Source organism: Mustelus asterias, chromosome 5 (genome assembly GCF_964213995.1).
Source record: "Mustelus asterias chromosome 5, sMusAst1.hap1.1, whole genome shotgun sequence".
In the NCBI taxonomy this organism is placed as follows: Eukaryota; Metazoa; Chordata; class Chondrichthyes; order Carcharhiniformes; family Triakidae; genus Mustelus; species Mustelus asterias.
The window spans coordinates 81,220,451-81,236,255 of NC_135805.1; the positions used below are offsets into that span (position 1 = coordinate 81,220,451).

The window sequence follows — 15,805 nt, forward strand, 5'->3', positions numbered from 1 at the left end:
TCTCGGCCTTTTGGCTAAGATGCAAATGAGCCCAAGTCTTGGAGGAGGAACCTCCCCCTTCTCCAATCAGCTTGGCTCATGTAGATCAGGCCCAGGACAGGGTGGTTTGGTCGCTTCCCTGTCTTGTCAGCCTGGATCTGAAATGTCTCAACTTGTTGAGACTCTGAATTGGATTTGATTTGATTGAATTGGAAAAGTAAAAAAAAAGAGTGTAACTTTTATATGCAGTTCTGTTGCAAATTCCTGTAATTAGACCAGTCTTCTCTTTGACAAATACAAAAGTTGCAAATACCTGGAAAATATGCAGGTGTTCTTAGTGTCTATTTCACGCTCTTAAACTTCAGAAATATTAAAAACATAGACCAAAAGAATGGTTTATATACTACTTTTGGGTTTCAGTATTGGTCTTGCTGCCCCACAGGTAAAGGTATCCCTTGAGAGAAGTAATTAATTCTAATGTGGCTGTGCTCTGAACCTTCTGACATGTTCAATTTGCTGGTTAAATGCAGCTGTCTGTGATTATAAGAGGAACCGAAATGGAGAACAGCGGCAGGTCAATGAGGAAAAGTGCCTGCGCTTGGGCTGCCTCCGGCAGATGCATTTGCAGTTTCTTGCTTTATTGTTTGAGAGGGGGAAGAAATTGTTTGTGGTAGAAAAGTGCCCCATAATTTAAACATGCTACTATGAAATATGTGAAGCTCAAAAACATACGGCCCTCAGTAATGTCTCTAAGAATGGGGAGAACAACATGACCAGATAAAATAGCAAAAAGATCTTGGGGTCCATATCCACAGATCTCTAAAGGTTGCCACTCAAGTGGATAGAGCTGTGAAGAAGGCCTATAGTGTGTTAGCTTTTATTAACAGGGGGTTGGAGTTTAAGAGCCGTGGGGTTATGCTGCAACTGTACAGGACCTTGGTGAGACCACATTTGGAATGTTGTGTGCAGTTCTGGTCACCTCACTATAAGAAGGATGTGGAAGCGCTGGAAAGAGTGCAGAGGAGATTTACCAGGATGCTGCCTGGTTTGGAGGGTAGGTCTTATGAGGAAAGGTTGAGGGAGCTAGGGCTGTTCTCTCTGGAGCGGAGGAGGCTGAGGGGAGACTTAATAGAGGTTTATAAAATGATGAAGGGGATAGATAGAGTGAACGTTCAAAGACTATTTCCTCGGGTGGATGGAGCTATTACAAGGGGGCATAACTATAGGGTTCGTGGTGGGAGATATAGGAAGGATATCAGAGGTAGGTTCTTTACGCAGAGAGTGGTTGGGGTGTGGAATGGACTGCCTGCAGTGATAGTGGAGTCAGACACTTTAGGAAAATTTAAGCGGTTATTGGATAGGCACATGGAGCACACCAGGATGATAGGGAGTGGGATAGCTTGATCTTGGTTTCAGATAAAGCTCGGCACAACATCATGGGCCGAAGGGCCTGTTCTGTGCTGTACTGTTCTATGTTCTATGTTCTATCAATGCCACCAATTTTCAGTTCCCATGAAAAATACATAATTCAAAATACCATTATAAATCATGAAATCTCATCTAATAAAAATGGTATTTTTCTTATTCATATACTGTAAACCAGTCACTCTGAGCAACCACCTTTAAATATTGTTTTAGGTGCCATTGTTTGAATGGATGGCTTTAAAATATTTACAGCAAAAATTGTTCTGATAATGTAGGTATTGCTGGCAAGGCCAGAGATTTTTGGATTTCCAAAAGGATTCCATAAGGTGCCACATGAAAGGTTATTGCATCAGAAAAGATCTCATGCTGTTGGGAGTGATATTTTAATATTTTTAAACTTAGATATTCTTTTAATATTAGCACAGATAGAGAATTGGTTAATAAGCAGGAAACTGAGAGTCGGGGCAAATGAAATATCTTTAAGTTCCCATTATTTTTGATCCCTGTGGCATTTCACTTGTTGGTGCTGGGTCCTCAACTATTTACAACCTATAATAATACTTGGATGAAGGGACCAACTGGATTATATAGCAAAATTTGCTGATGCTACATAGATGGGAAAGCAAGTTGTGAAGAGGATACAATGAGTCTACAAAGACATAGATGACTAAGTGAGAAAAAACAGTAGATCGCATATAATTTGGGAAAATATGAAGTTGTCCACTTAGGTTTAATGGACAGACATTGCTTTGTTGCACAGGTATCTTGGTGTCCTTGTACATGAATCACAAAAAGTGAGCATGCATGTATATCAGGTAATTAGAAAGGCAAATGGAAACTCAACCTTCAATGCAAGGGGATCAGAGTGATATGCTTGCATTGGAAGCAGTTCAGAGAAGGTTCAATAGGCTGATTCTTATATGAAGGGGTTATCTTATGAGGAAAGGTTAAGCAGGTTGGGCTTACTCACTGGAGTTTAGAAGAATGAGAGGTGACTTTATTGAAACATACAGATTGTGAAGAGGATTGACTGGGTGGATGCTGAGAGAATGTTATTCCTTATGGGGTAATATAGAACTCGGGGCATAGTTTCAAAATAAGAGGGTCTCCCATTTAAGATGAAGGTGAGGAGAAATTTCTTCTCCAAGACGGTCATTAATCTTTGGAATTCTTTACCCCAGAGAGCTTTGGAGGCTGTGTCATCGATTATATTCAGAGTTGAGTTGGACAGATTTTTGATGTATAAGGCTTATGGAGGGCAGTCAGGAACTTGAGGCAGAATCAGATCAGCTGTGATTTTGTTGAATAGCAGAGAAGGCCTATTGGCCTACTCCTACTCCTGCTCCTATTTCTTATATTTTCATAGAACTGCTGCACTATCTTTGGAGATCTTTGGCACAACTGAGTGGCTTGTGAGATTGAAGTCAGTTATAAGCCAGATATGCTTGCAGTTCAATCGATAATGAACTTTTGATCATCTGCAGGGTGTGCTGACCTCCAATCACTTGATACCATGCCACCTATGGAAAGAAAACGTCAGGGTTATATTCATGAACTGATTCAGACTGAAGAGAGATACATGGATGATTTGCAACTGGTTTTAGAGGTAAGGCCAAAAAGAATAACTAATATATTTTATAAAATTGAGCAGAGACTGTAAAAGCTTCAGTGCATTGTTCCAATCTGTGTTGAAAATTGGGTTCAGTTTCATTCTGCTGATGTGACGCATACATGCCCAGGCACCACTTCTTGGGGAGGCAGTTCTCTCTCAGATGAGGATGATACACAGTCACATAGTGGCATTTCATGCAACAAAGCAACTGAATAGAGAAATTAATTTAAGTGCCTTGTTTGCTGCCTTATGATTTTGCAATCAAACACTGTCTCCACCACAAAATCTGCTTTTGCACAACTAATCATATTTTGAAACGCAAGTTTAAAAAGTTGTTTTTTGAGGGGCTCGAGGTGGGCATCAGTTTTTATTTACTGGAAGAAATGAAGGGTTATATGATCAAAGAGAAATTTGATCTTTGAAAATGAAACTCAGCTTGTATGCTTGAACTGTGTACTTGGATGTTCCCTTTGCAGGTTTTTCAAAAGCAAATGGCCGAATCCGGGCTTCTGACAGAAACTGAGCTGGGAACAATCTTTGTGAACTGGAAAGAGCTCATTATGTCCAACACCAAGTTGTTCAAGTAAGTGTGCGTGCGTTTTGACTGGGCAGCCTTGCCTTGTAAGTATAGGCTTTCTTTTTCTTATGGGGTATGTTCTTCCTGTTGGAATCATCAACATTTTACGAATTAGGGAAACAGTTGTTTCTTGCTATTAGAGATGTTGGCTTGAAGTTTCCACTTTGACTCAGGCACAAATTGTGCCCAGTATTTCAGTAGTTTTGAAAAATGTGTTTTTTTTTTCAATGTTCCACTCAAATTCATTTGAATGTCAACAAATATAAAATTTGTCATCGACCAGTGCAACTAGACAACATCTTAGTATGTAATTTAAAAGAAAGTTATTCTAAAAAAATATTTCTTGATATAAGTACCCTTGAAGTATTGCTTGATATAAGTACTCCTGGTATGGAGGGTCTTAGCTACGAGGAGAGATTGGGTAAACTGGGGTTGTTCTCCCTGGAAAGACGGAGAATGAGGGGAGATCTAATAGAGGTATACAAGATTATGAAGGGGATAGATAGGGTGAACGGTGGGAAGCTTTTTCCCAGATCAGAAGTGACGTTCACGAGGGGTCACGGGCTCAAGGTGAGAGGGGCAAAGTATAACTCAGATATTAGAGGGATGTTTTTTACACAGAGGGTGGTGGGGGCCTGGAATGCGCTGCCAAGGAGGGTGGTGGAGGCAGGCACGCTGACATCGTTTAAGACTTACCTGGATAGTCACATGAGCAGCCTGGGAATGGAGGGATACAAACGATTGGTCTAGTTGGACCAAGGAGCGGCACAGGCTTGGAGGGCCGAAGGGCCTGTTTCCTGTGCTGTACTGTTCTTTGTTCTCTTTGTTCTTTGTTTGTTCTTTATATTTAATGGTAACTTGGTGCAGTTTGATTTATGCAGCTGAAAAAATGTTTATTGCATTTTGATTTGTGTAAGTGACCTGATTTTAAGTTATTGAAAGTAACTGAGGGGAGGTAATGGTGTAGTGGTAATATCATACTCTTCAGAATGTGGTCACCCCACAACCTAGATTTTATGTTGCATAAGATTCTCGGTTAGTGATTCTCCTGCATCTAAAGGTATTGAGTCATAATGGCACCGAGTTCATGCCATATTTACTATGGGTTATACGGCAAATACGTGACTTCCATTATCTTGGTTCTAGGGCTCTGCGTGTGAGGAAGAAGACTGGTGGGGAGAAGGTGGCAGTGCAGATGATAGGAGATATTCTGGCAGCAGAGCTATCACATATGCAGGCCTACATCCGATTTTGCAGTTGTCAGCTAAATGGAGCCGCTATACTTCAGCAGAAAACTGATGAAGAACCAGAATTTAAAGATTATCTTAAGGTATGGAAAAATAATTTTTCTTTCTCCTCGAAAAATCTTCCAAAATATTTTATGTAGATAAGCTTTGTAAACTTATTCCTCGTTCTGTTTTACCAGCCTATATTAAAATTCAAATGTTGGCGTTTGTCTTGAGGGAGTGTGCATACTTTCCTACTTGCCTATGATCAATTTGTGAAGTTCAAAACTGATCTGCTGATATAGTTTTTTGTTCTCCCTCTTAGTGAAATAGTGCTATATTGAAGACTGTTGAATAAAATCTGAAAAATATATCTTGTGTCACTTAATCTTCATCTTTCATTATGATAGAATAAAAGCTTTGACTTTTCAAGTTATTTGGTGGACTCCTAAGACTTTATCAGATTCTAGTTTGGTAGAATTTTCTACAATGAGGCACCCAAAACTCCAGGCATACTCTTAATATGGTTTAGCTAGTGTTGCATGCACATTTTCTCACCATTTCTGTGAACATTTACTCTATTTCAATTTATAAAACCCAAAATTATATTGACCTTTTAATTGTTACACCTATCTTGCATTTTTATGGGATTATATATTGTATCCCAGGTTTCTACATTCACCCGCATCTGTCAGAGTCTTTCAAATTGAATGTTTAATCCGATTTGATTTCTCCCTAAACTACTAACCTATCTCTATCCCCTGAAGTTTTTTATAGTCCTTCATGTTTGCTAAACCTCCAACTTTTTGAGATTGTGTTCCCTACACCAAAGCTCAAATTATCTCTATACGCCAAAAATGTGGGTCTGTTAATAAGATTTAGATTCTTCTTTCTTGTCTGAAATATGTTGATTTGCATTTTATGACATAACTAAACACTGAATGTTGTTCATTTTCAATGTTTTTGCACTTTTTCTCCCTCAGAAATTAGCTTCTGACCCTCGGTGTAAAGGAATGCCACTGTCCAGCTTCTTACTGAAGCCTATGCAGAGGATTACACGTTATCCACTTATTATTAAAAATGTAAGTGCGTTCTTGTAAAGTGGCCCCTATTGATCAAGCATAAGATGAGCAATTGGTCTTTCAGTTGTACCATTTTTTAAAAAATTATTCATTGCAGTGACTACTTGTATATTTAAACCCTGTAAAAAGATCTTTACTTAAACACGCCCCAGCATTGTGCCTTGTGAGATTTTGTTTTCCGTAATTTTATTTGACCTCAGCAGAGCTCTCTCCAACTGAATCGAGCAGCACGGTGGCACAGTGGTTAGCACTGCTGCCTCACAGCGCCAAGGACCTGGGTTCGATTCCCGGCTTGGATCATTGTCTGTGTGAAGCTTGCACATTCTCCCATGTCTGCGTGGGTTTCCTCCGGGTGCTCCAGTTTCCTCCCACACTCCAAAGATGTGCAGGTTAGGTGCATTGGCCATGCTGAATTTTCCCTCAGTGTACTCGAGCAGGTGAGAGTGTGGCAACTAGGAGATTTTCACAGTAACTTCATTGCAGTGTAAGCCTACTTGTGACTAATAAATAAACTTTTACTTTTGAAGGTCAGAGGTTAAACCACCTTTACTTTGGCATTCATTTCGTCCAGATTTCAGAAGCTGGCTCCCAATGTTTACACCAATAAATCTGTGTGGTTGAATCATAGAACCAACTTTTAATGGATTTTTTATTCTGTCCTCAAATAAGAGAACCAGCTTGAGTAGTTGCAACTTAGAGAGACAGATCACAGTGACATCTTCCCAGAATCCAAACTAAGCAAGGGCCAGAAAGCAACAACTTTATATGTTCGGAAATGAAGAAAAGTCAATTTTTACGCAGAAGATAATTACTTGTGAAATAGGTTAACACAAGGAGTCAATAATATCAATGGATTTTAGAGGCAGTTCAGTGTGAGAAAGGAAAAGTTTGAGTGGTATATTGAAAATGTGGGTAAATAGGTTGAGATCAGGGAGAAAGCGACCAGCTCATTGGACACACTGGGCTTTTCCTGTTCCTAAGAATGCTTATGTTCTGTTGACCCCATTGAAATGCTGATGTAGGTAGAGAAGGTGACATTTTTCTTCAAATGGCATCATAAATACTCACTTACTCAAATATCTGCATTCAACCAATATTCTGACTCCATGAAAATGCCATGTGAAATTTAACAGCTCTGGACTTTTTAAGGATTGCTCCAGGGAAGATTCACAGGATGATGTTGAGATAGTTAATTTCAAACTGAAAAATAAATTAAAAGCAAGGAACTTTCACATTCATTTTGCAACAAAGGAATTATACAAGGCTCATTTCTATGGGATATTTCCAGGAAAACTTTGGAATAGGACATCAATACAAAAAAGTGAGAAGTTCTGGTAGTTCTGATATGTTATAGTATCAGAGCAGGATATTTACAAGAAGATCTGAGACTCAAAGATGTGATTTATTGCACAAAACTCTTTGAAATATTTCATTGTAATAAGGCATTACATCAATGCAAATGTTATTTGTAGAAGAAATGGGATTATCACATCCGCATTATGCAAAGCAGGCCACAAAGTTCCTACTTTCTATTGATAACTCACTTTACAATAACTTCAGATTTTAGAAAACACTCCAGAGAATCATGCAGACCTCAGCCATTTGATGTTGGCATTGGAGCGTGCAGAAGAGCTATGTTCCCAGGTAAACGAAGGTGTGCGTGAGAAAGAAAACTCCGACAGGCTGGAGTGGATTCAGTCACATGTTCAATGTGACGGACTGGCAGAGGTGAGAATGCACGGGGGCTTTTGTTATCTGGTGTGCAAATGACCATTATCAGTTTAATATTCCAGCAGCCGCCTTGATGGGGGCAGGTAGGGCTTTGATGCCATTCAGCACCTCTGTAATTAAAACATTATGTTCATTAAGTCAATCTGACTGCCACTCAAATTCGTTGAGAATAATGTGCCCCCAAGTGCTTGCTCCCATCCAGTACTCCACCTTCCAATTGTTTCTTGCAATGAACAACAATACTTGTATCTTAGCTGAATCTGTCAGGCAGCCTGCAATTCCTCCACTAAAGCCACTGCATGACACCAAAAAAATTATATTTTCCAAAGTGATACATCCAATGTTCCTTCTTTCCCATCCTTGTTAGCGGATTTACAACAGCAACCTCCCGCCCTTTTAGAAAATGGTAAGTATTTACCCGGTAATGATTCCCTTAGCCACCACCCACTCCAAAGAAAAGAACAAAGAACAATACAGCACAGGAACAGGCCCTTCGGCCCTCCAAGCCCGTGCCGCTCCTTGGTCCAAACTAGACCATTCTTTTGTATCCTTCCATTCCCACTCCATTCATATGGCTATCTAGATAAGTCTTAAACGTTCCCAGTGTGTCCGCCTCCACCACCTTGCCTGGCAGCGCATTCCAGGCCCCCACCACCCTCTGTGTAAAATATGTCCTTCTGATATCTGTGTTAAACCTCCCCCCCTTCACCTTGAACCTATGACCCCTCGTGAACGTCACCACCGACCTGGGGAAAAGCTTCCCACCGTTCACCCTATCTATGCCTTTCATAATTTTATACACCTCTATTAAGTCTCCCCTCATCCTCCGTCTTTCCAGGGAGAACAACCCCAGTTTATCCAATCTCTCCTCATAACTAAGCCCCTCTATACCAGGCAACATCCTGGTAAACCTCCTCTGTACTCTCTCCAAAGCCTCCACGTCCTTCTGGTAGTGTGGCGACCAGAACTGGACGCAGTATTCCAAATGCGGCCGAACCAACGTTCTATACATCTGCAACATCAGACCCCAACTTTTATACTCTATGCCCCGTCCTATAAAGGCAAGCATGCCATATGCCTTCTTCACCACCTTCTCCACCTGTGACGTCACCTTCAAGGATCTGTGGACTTGCACACCCAGGTCCCTCTGCGTATCTACACCCTTTATGGTTCTGCCATTTATCGTATAGCTCCTCCCTACATTATTTCTACCAAAATGCATCACTTCGCATTTATCAGGATTGAACTCCATCTGCCATTTCTTTGCCCACATTTCCAGCCTATCTATATCCTTCTGCAGCTTCTGACAATGCTCCTCACTATCTGCAAGTCCTGCCAATTTTGTATCGTCCGCAAACTTACTGATCACCCCAGTTACACCTTCTTCCAGATCGTTTATATAAATCACAAACAGCAGAGGTCCCAATACAGAGCCCTGCGGAACACCACTAGTCACAGGCCTCCATCCGGAAAAAGACCCTTCCACTACCACCCTCTGTCTTCTGTGACCAAGCCAGTTCTCCACCCATCTAGCCACCTCCCCCTTTATCCCATGAGATCCAACCTTTTTCACCAGCCTACCATGAGAGACTTTGTCAAACGCTTTACTAAAGTCCATATAGACGACATCCACGGCCCTTCCCTCGTCAACCATTCTGGTCACTTCTTCAAAAAACTCCACTAGGTTAGTGAGGCATGACCTCCCTCTCACAAAACCATGCTGACTGTCGTTAATGAGTTTATTCCTTTCTAAATGCGCATACATCCTATCTCTAAGAATCTTCTCCAACAACTTTCCCACCACGGACGTCAAGCTCACCGGCCTATAATTACCCGGCTTATCCTTCCTACCCTTCTTAAATAACGGGACCACATTAGCTATCCTCCAATCCTCTGGGACCTCACCTGCGTCCAGTGACGAGACAAAGATTTGCGTCAGAGGCCCAGCGATTTCATCTCTCGTCTCCCTGAGCAGCCTTGGATAGATTCCATCAGGCCCTGGGGATTTGTCAGTCTTTATATTCCCTAACAAACCTAACACTTCCTCCCTTGTAATGGAGATTTTCTCCAACGGTTCAACACTCCCCTCCGAGACACTCCCAGTCAACACATCCCTCTCCTTTGTGAATACCGACGCAAAGTATTCATTTAGGATCTCCCCTACTTCTTTGGGCTCCAAGCATAATTCCCCACTTTTGTCCCTGAGAGGTCCGATTATTTCCCTGACAACCCTTTTGTTCCTAACGTATGAATAAAATGCCTTGGGATTCTCCTTAATCCTGTCTGCCAAGGACATTTCGTGACCCCTTTTTGCCCTTCTAATTCCCCGTTTGAGTTCTTTCCTACTTTCTTTGTACTCCTCCAGAGCTCCCTCCGTTTTTTGCTGCCTGGACCTAACATACGCCTCTCTTTTCTTTTTGACCAGTCCCTCAATTTCCCTGGTTATCCACGGTTCTCGAATCCTACCCTTCCTATCCTTCTTTTTTACAGGCACATGCCTGTCCTGTAGCCCTAACAACTGTTCCTTAAAAGACTCCCACATGCCAGATGTGGATTTACCCTCAAACAGCCTCTCCCAATCAAGAGCTGCCAATTTCTGCCTAATCCCACTAAAGTTAGCCTTCCTCCAATCCAACACCTTACCCTTGGGACACCACTCATCCTTTTCCATCACTATCCTAATGCTAACAGAATTGTAGTCACTATTTGCCACATGTTCCCCTACCAAAACTTTGAAGACCTGACCGGGCTCATTCCCCAGTACTAGGTCCAGTATAGCCTCCTCTCTAGTCGGGCTATCTACATATTGTTCCAAAGAACCCTCCTGTACGCATTTTACAAATTCCTCCCCATTCAGAGTCCCAGCTCTCAGCGATTTCCAGTCTATACCAGGGAAATTGAAGTCTCCCACTACAACAACCCTATTTTTCCTGCACCTATCCATTATCTCCTGACATATCCGTTCTTCCACTTCCCTTGGGCTGTTGGGGGGCCTGTAGTATACCCCCAACATAGTGACTGCGCCCTTCCTGTTTCTAAGCTCCACCCAGAGTGACTCGTTACACGACCCCTCTGAATTGTCCTCCCTCTGCACTGCTGTAATATGCTCTCCAACTAAAACTGCTACTCCCCCAACTCTTTTGGCACCTCCTCTGTCTCGCCTAAAACACTTGTACCCTGGAATATTCAGCTGCCAGTCCTGTCCCTCTTTCAACCAAGTCTCCGTCACCGCAACCACATACAAATTCCTCGTGAGCATTAAGGCCCTAAGTCCGTCTGTCTTACCAGCTACGCTCCTTGCATTGAAGTATAAGCATTCCAGACCTCCAGGCCCAGTGAGGTCATCCTCCCCCAGAGTGCTCTTCTTCTTTGCCAGCCTTGTCCCAGCCCCAAGCTCGTCCCCAGCCTCTACACTTGTAGACCTAATATTTTGATCCCCACCCCCCTGCCATACTAGTTTAATCCCCCCAGAACTGCACTAGCAAAACTCCCAGCCAGGATATTCGTGCCCTTCCAACTTAGTTGTGATCCGTCCTTCTTGTACAGGTGCCATCCTCTCCTGAAAACTTCCCATTGATCTAGGAAAATGAAGCCCTCCCTCCTGGACCAGTCCTTTAGCCAAGCATTCAATTGTACTAACTCGCTATTCTTAGCCTCACTGGCACGAGGCATTGGGAGCAGCCCAGAGATGGCCACCCTGGAGGCCCTACTTTTTAGTCTATTTCCCAACTCCCTGAATTGCTCTCATAGGATCCCCCTGCTCTTCCTATCTACGTCATTTGCACCAATGTGTACAATGACATCCGTTTCTTTATCTTCCCCTTTTAAGATGCCTCCTATCCGCTTGGAGACATCCATTACCCCAGCACCAGGTAGGCAGACTACCTTCCTGGAGTCCCGTTCGCACCTACAGAATCGCCTGTCCGTGCCTCTAACCGACGCATCCCCCACCACTATTGCTCTCCTAACCCCTCTCTTTCCTTTCCGGGCCACAGAGCCTGACTGTGTGCCAGTGACCTGGTCACTGTGGCTTACCCCTGGAGAGTCATCCTCCTCCACACTATCCAAAACAATATACTTGTTTTGGAGTGGGACAACCACAGGTGACCCCTCCACTAATTGCTCACTCCCCTCCCCTCTCACACCTGTCGCCGAGCCCTTCCTATTATGAGAGACAGCCACTGGAGTACTCTCTGGTACGTTACCCTTCTGACCTTTACTCCTCCTAACTGTGACCCACGTGTCTTCCTCCCGATGCCCCGGTGTAACTAGTTCCCTGTAACTCATGTCAATTATTCTCTCATTCTCCCTGACTAGACCAAGGTCAGCAATCTGCAGCTCCAGTTCCGTGACGCGGTCCCTCAGGAGCTGCAGTTCCACGCATCTAAGTGCCATGAAATTTTGATTCTGACTGTCAATATTGGACCACCACCTGTTCTAATTCCTCATGGAGACCTTTAAAAAGAAATTTGAACGTCCAGTGACTGACATGACAAGTTTTAATTTTTTTTTCTGTAACAACAAACTAAAAACAACATTGACTAAACATTATTTCAGGAGGCAATTTATACTTTAAACTACAGAAAATATCCCCCATTTAATATGTAAAACTACTGAAACTCTCCCTCCTTTATTATACTAGACCTTCATTCTCTGGGAGCAAGCCCAGAGCTATTCTCTGCTCCTTTTCTAGCCAGATAACTTCTACTCCCCAAACTGACTTTCACAGTGAGGGATGAATTAGAGATCCCTCCCTTGAGCCAAAACTAGACAAATCTTCTAGCTTTGTTTACCCCTCACAAACTTGGTCCCTTCAATCCAAGCATCAGCTCCCACCCACATTCTGCATGGTGAACAATAGAGACTTGCTGCCTCTATCTCTCTGCTCTTTCTCTATCTCAGATTCTTGCAGACTAACCTGTCAGTGAAGTTCAGTGATATTTTATGAAATCCTATTATGGATTCCTGTGGACTCTTCTCAAAGCCTATCTCTATGAAATAATGAATGACATGGGCCTTGTAATCAGGTGTAAATGCTAATTACCTATTCCCTAGACCCCCAACTACATTCTATTTTGGAATTAAAATAGTTTAAACGTTAACAAAATCTTACGATCCTAACCCTTCACTGTGACTTGGAGACTAACAGTCTACCCACTGTCAGCACAGATGTTCTGGTCATCGTTTATGGGCGTGAATGTCATTGAAGATGGGGATATTTGTAGGGTCTCCTCCTGTTGTTTAAATGTCCACCATCATTTGTGAATGTATGTGATAGGAATGCAGAACTTTGATCTGATTTATTGGTTGTGGGATTACTTAGCTCAATCACATGCTACTTCTGATGTTTAACACGCAAGTAATCCTGTGTTGTAGCTTTTCCAGGTTTACAACTCATTTTAAGGTATATGTGGTGCAGCTCCTGGCATGCCCTCCTGCACTCTTCATTGAACCAAGATTGATGGTACTGGTAGAATGAGGGACAAAAGGGCCATGAGGTTACAGATTGTGGTTGAATGCAATTCTGCTGCTACTAATGGCCCACATTGCTGCATGGATACCCTGTTTTGAACTGTTAGATCTATTCTGAATCTATTCCATTTAGCACTGTGATAGTGCCACTTAAAACTATGGAGGGTATGTTCAGTGTAAAGACTCTTTGTTTTCAGAAGAACTGTGCAGTGGTCACTCTCACCTGTTCTGTCATGGACAGATGCATCTGCAACGGTAGGTCAAGGGGACAAGTTCTAGTGGGTTTTTGCCTCTTCTCTAGTTGGTTCCCCCGCCATCTGCCACAGATCCATTTTGACAAATATGTCCCCATTTTGATTGATATGTCCTTCAGGTCTCAGCCAGCTTGGTCATTAATGGTGCTACTGAGCCACTCTTTAGTGACGGCCATTGAAGTCTACCTCCTGGAGGGGAGGGGGAGGGTGGAAGAGGAAATAGTTTGCCTTGAACATGTTATACTACCAGATGGAGCTTCACATGCTCCATAAAGTGCAGATTTGTACTGACTGCCTGCCTCACTAATCAAATCTGAGGGAAATTTGTTTTGCCTGCCTTTCTGCAGGAATCCCACCCTAGTTGCAGCAGGTTCAGAGTGATTTTTGGAACTCTGTCAGTAGAAGGCTCTGAAAAATATGAATATAGCTAGATTATGAATTGTTGTTGACTATGACATTTCCAAAGTGGTTTATGTATTCAGAATGAGAAATAATTACAAACTCTATTTTTGATCACATTCCTGTACCATCCTTTTCTCTGCCCACTTGCATTTTGTAAAAGGTCTACTTTGTTGATTAACTTAACATTATTATCTGCTTTCTTTTTAGCACATTGTTTTTAACTCCATAACAAACTGCTTGGGACCACGGAAGTTGCTGTACAGTGGAAAACTTTACAAAACAAAGAGCAACAAAGAGTTATACGGCTTCCTTTTCAACGATTTCCTGCTACTCACCTACATAGCAAAACAAACATTTATCTCATCAGGCTCTGAAAAACTCTTCAGTTCCAAATGTAACTCACAGTTTAAAATGTACAAAACGGTAGGTTGGAAGAAATAAATATAAGTATCACCTTAAGTGAACTTAAAATGCATGATTCAAATGTGGCTTACAAACCTAGAGTTAGCACTGTTTTATTGATGGTATGATGTGGAGATGTCGGCGTTGGACAGGGGTAAACACAGTAAGAAGTCTCACAACACCAGGTTAAAGTCCAACAGGTTTATTTGGTAGCAAAAGCCACTAGCTTTCGGAGCGCTTGTTGGTCCTTCGTCAGGTGAGACACCTGACGAAGGAGCAGCAAGCGCTCCGAAAGCTAGTGGCTGTTATTGATGGCAGGCAGCGATATTAACAAATCCTGAGTGTTTTCTCCCTTTTCTCCCAAAGACACTCAATCATACTTGAACAACAACTTGTGTTTATATAGCACTTCTAATGTACTGAACTGTTCTGAGGCGCTTGTTAGGAGCATTTGATATGAACCAGGTAAGGGGATATTGGGTCAGATGACCAACAATTTGGTCAAAGATTCAGATTTGAAAGACTATCTTAAAGGAGCAGAGAGTGATAGAGAGAGGCAAAGGCATTTTGGGAGCAGATTAGAGAGTTTTAAGATCCAGGCAGCTGAATTCTTCCAGCCATAGACATAGAACTGGTGTGGGTGAGAGAATTGTTCATAGTATCGAAGAATCCTATAGTGCAGAAGGAGACCATTCAGCCCATTGAGTCTGCAACAACCACAATCCCACCCAGGCTCTATCCCCATAACCCCATACATTTACCCTAGCTAGTACCCCTGCCCCTAAGGGGCAATTTGGCATGGCCAATCCACCTAATCTGCTCATCTTTGGACTGTGAGAGGAAACCAGATCTCCCGGAGGAAACCCATGCTGACTCTGCACAGACAGTGACCCATGCCGAGAATCAAACCCGGGTCTCAGGCGCTGTGAAGCAGTAGTGCTAACTACTGTGCCACCATGCAGCCACACCGTGTTGAAAGGATCCAAGTGGGTAGCTTTAAAAGCTAATTGGTAGAAAGCATAAACTTAAGAAAATCGAGTCAGAAAAATCAAATGAGTTGTAGAGCAGGCAAAAAGAGGACCTGGAGGCACCATTTAGATGAGCTGGTGAAAAGAGGACCCAGAGGCAGGACCCACCACCTGACTAAATTTTTATTAGTAACTAGTTTTGCTGCCAACAATCCTATATTTTATACAGAAATCCGAGTGGCCAGTCAGAATCAAACTCTCTACGAATCAGATACTCATCTGTGATGTGCCAGTACTGCGGGTGAAGCAACAGAACCTTGATGAAAATTTGTCTTTAAGATTCTCAGTCATCATTTTAATCCTGACTCCTTGATTTTGAGATCAGGTGTCATGCCTGTCCTTGTCAGCTTGGATCTGGTATGTCCCTTTTGTGGAGACAGTAAGAAGTTTAACAACACCAGGTTAAAGTCCAACAGGTTTATTTGGTAGCAAAAGCCACACAAGCTTTCGGAGCTCTTAGCCCCTTCTTCAGGTGAGTGGGAATTCTGTTCACAAACAGAGCATATAAAGACACAAACTCAATTTACATGAATAATGGTTGGAATGCGAATACTTACAACTAATCAAGTCTTTAAGAAACAAAACAATGTGAGTGGAGAGAGCATCAAGACAGGC

General features: G+C 42.4%; 1 protein-coding gene across 5 annotated transcripts in view; it reads left to right on the forward strand.

Moving 5' to 3' along the window:
* Nucleotides 1-15,805, forward strand: part of LOC144493636 (intersectin-2-like) — a 195,797-nt gene that overhangs the window by 167,163 nt on the left and 12,829 nt on the right. For all 5 annotated transcript variants that reach the window (XM_078212896.1, XM_078212899.1, XM_078212897.1 and 2 more), the window contains 6 exons: nucleotides 2,889-3,010; nucleotides 3,493-3,599; nucleotides 4,740-4,923; nucleotides 5,803-5,901; nucleotides 7,462-7,629; nucleotides 13,968-14,183. In XM_078212896.1, the coding sequence (XP_078069022.1) occupies nucleotides 2,889-3,010; nucleotides 3,493-3,599; nucleotides 4,740-4,923; nucleotides 5,803-5,901; nucleotides 7,462-7,629; nucleotides 13,968-14,183 (896 nt within the window). The remainder of the gene's footprint in view (nucleotides 1-2,888; nucleotides 3,011-3,492; nucleotides 3,600-4,739; nucleotides 4,924-5,802; nucleotides 5,902-7,461; nucleotides 7,630-13,967; nucleotides 14,184-15,805) is intronic.